Source organism: Nicotiana sylvestris, chromosome 10 (assembly GCF_000393655.2).
Source record: "Nicotiana sylvestris chromosome 10, ASM39365v2, whole genome shotgun sequence".
Taxonomy (NCBI): Eukaryota; Viridiplantae; Streptophyta; class Magnoliopsida; order Solanales; family Solanaceae; genus Nicotiana; species Nicotiana sylvestris.
Window position 1 is genome coordinate 24,922,991 of NC_091066.1, and position 3,056 is coordinate 24,926,046.

The 3,056-nt window shown below is 43.3% G+C and overlaps 1 protein-coding gene across 1 annotated transcript; it reads right to left on the reverse strand.

Moving 5' to 3' along the window:
* Positions 1-633: 633 nt before the first annotated feature.
* On the reverse strand, positions 634-2,194 carry LOC138879107 (uncharacterized). Its single transcript, XM_070158685.1, has 3 exons — positions 2,053-2,194; positions 1,072-1,709; positions 634-924 (listed from the first exon to the last, which is right to left on the reverse strand). Exons 1-3 carry the CDS (start codon positions 2,192-2,194, stop codon positions 634-636), a joined length of 1,071 nt encoding a protein of 356 aa, XP_070014786.1.
* Positions 2,195-3,056: the final 862 nt, after the last annotated feature.

Genomic DNA, 3,056 nt, shown 5'->3' on the forward strand with positions numbered 1-3,056 from the left:
CCCCTTCTTTGGGACACATTGCACCAGTGAAGTCCATGAACTATCAGAAATGGGTTAGACAACCCCCCCCCCATCCAACCATTTGATAATATCCTTCTTGACTACCTCTTACATAGCCTCATTCAACCTTCTTTGATGTTCCACGGAGGGTTTGGCATCCTCCTCCAATATGATTTAGTGCATGCAAAAGGCGGGTCTTATACCCCGAATATCCGCCAATGTTCAACCTATTGCCTTCTTCCTCTTTTGGAGCACCGCAAGGATGGCATATACCTGCACGTTAGTTAAGCACGAGGAAAGAATAACAGGTAAAGTGGAACAAGGGCCTAAGAACTTATACCTGAGGTGTGAAGGCAAGGGCTTCAACTCCAATGTAGGAGGCTCCTCGATTGAGGGCTTTGTTGGTGGAGTCTTCCAGTTCTCGAGGTCCAAGGAACGTTTTCGGGGCTCATATGCATTTAAACCCATTCCTTGCAAAGCATTAACATATTCCACCTAGCCTTCCTTCTCATCCACATAATGATTCAATAATGCATCTTCCAATGGGTCTTCCACATTAATCACGGCACTTGTGTTTTCAGCAATCACTTCGGTCACAAGATCCACAAACGAACATACTTCGTTGCTATTAGGCTACCTCATTGACTTGCACACATAGAACACAACTTTTTCATCGCCCACCCGGAAGGTGAGCTCCCCAGCTTCCACATCAACTAAGGTCTTCCCTGTAGCTAGGAAAGGTCTCCCCAATATGATTGTCACCTCGTAGTCAACCTCACAGTCAAGTATCACAAAATTTGCAGGAAGTATGAACTTGTCGACCCCAACAAGAACATTTTCAATTATCCCCCATAGTCTCTTCATTGTTCGGTCCGCTATTTGCAACCTCATAGAAATAGGTCTTGGTTGACCAATCCCTAATGTCTTGAACACAAAACATGGCATCAAGTTAATGCTTGCTCCCAAGTCACACAAAACTTTGGTGAGATCGACACTACCAATAGTGCATGGGATTGTAAAGGCACCGGGATCTTATAACTTTGGAGCCATGGAGTGCACAATGGAACTCACTTGATGTGTCATTTTGATCATTTCACAGTTCATTGATCTCTTCTTTGTTACCAAGTCCTTCATAAACTTGGAATATCCCTGCATTTGCTCTAGACCTTCAACCAAAGGCACATTTATGGACAAACTTTTCATCATATCAATGAATTTCTTGAATTGGTTCTTATTGTTTTGCTTTGCAAGCCTTTGAGGATATGGTGGAGGAGGCCTTGGCAAAGGAGCCTTGGCTTTGGGCACTACCATTTCCGGTATGTCTATCACATGTTCCCTAAACGGGTTCACATCATTTTGTGTCTCCTCCATGTTGTCATCAATGTCTATCCTCACTTCATCATTCATATTCTCATCATTAACTTGCATATCATTGCTTGGCTCATCATCATATTGCACTAACACCTCATCACTCACAATCTTTCTTGGATTAGAGGTACTATCAACTCCACCTCTACCACTTCTTGTAGTCACCGCTATAGCATGGCCTGTAGTGTTTTCACCCTTTGGGTTTACTACCGTATCACTTGGTAGTGCCCCCTCAGGGTCAAATCTTGAGAAATTTGGCCAAGTTGGACTTTCAAGTTGCGGATAGAAGTGTTGTGGGAGGCTAATTGGGCATCGAAATCGGCATTTTTCTTCATCATTTGCTTGAACATGGTTTCAATCCATCCCATATCATTGTTGGAAGAGCTAGGACCTTGTGACGGAAATGGAGGCGGGTTGTTCGATTGTTGATACATCGTAGGCCTTTGAAAGCCCGACCTTTGATTATTGTTGTTCCAGCCCCCTTGATTGTTATTGCCTCCCCAATTACTATTATTGTTGCCACACCAATTGCCTTGATTTCCTTGATTACCTCAATTTTAATTTTTGTTGTTCCCCCAATTTCCTTGGTTGTTTTGCCACTATTCCAATTTCCTTGTTGACCTTGATTTCCCCAATTTCCTTATGATCTCCACTGTTGTTGATTGAGATCAATTCCCCGTTGACCTTGATAATTGTTGACATATTGAACCTCTTCACTTTGATCATCATAGGAATCATCTTGATTGTACCCACTACCACTTTGCTCAAACTGATCCGGATTGTTTTGAACTTGTTGACCTCGTTGCCTTCTCTTGTTGATCATCATATTTACTCATTCCATGGAATTCACTTGTTTTGGTCCTTGAACTTGTTGCAACTTAGCTTTGGCCAATTGGTTCATGGTAGTTGTTAACTCGGCTATAGCTTGATCGTGGTCATGTAGCTCCTTGTATAGGTGAATAACATTAGGTCACCTTGTGGCACATTGGCTCTACTTTTCCACGTCGAGGATGTATCTGCCATCTCATCAAGTATTTCACATGTTTTGGCATATGGCATGTTCATGAAGTTCCCCTCGGCGAGTTGGTTAACCACACATTGGTTTGTTGTGTTGATGCCAGGGTATAATGTTTGTTGGATCATGGCTTCGGTCATATCATTATCCGTACATTCTTTAACCATCATCTGATACCTTTCCCAAATCACATGTAGCGGTTCATTTGGCTCTTGTTTAAAATTAAGGATCTCATCTCTTAGCGTTGCCATATGTTCCAGAGAAAAGAACTTTTCAGTGAACTTCTTGGCCAACTCATCCCAAGTGGTGATGGAATGGTTGGGTAACCTTTCTATCCAATCCAAAGCCTTCCCCCTAGAGAGAATGGAAAAGGCCTTAACCTCAATGCGTCCTCGGAGACATTAGTTTGCTTGCTCCCCCAGCGCTTGTCAACAAAACTATTGAGATGCTTGTAGGTGTTTTGGTGTGGAGCTTCGGTTAAGAAACCCCGCTATTCCAATAGTGTAATCATGACATTGGTCATTTGAAAGTTGCCCGCTCTAATCCGGGCAGGACTATTGCATTTGCACAGCGTTCGTTGGGCAACACCCGGTGTGCTGCCCTTGGAGGAGGTCGGGGGTTTGGGATATTATCATGAGGCAGTCGGGCTCTACTTTATACTTGAGAATCGGGT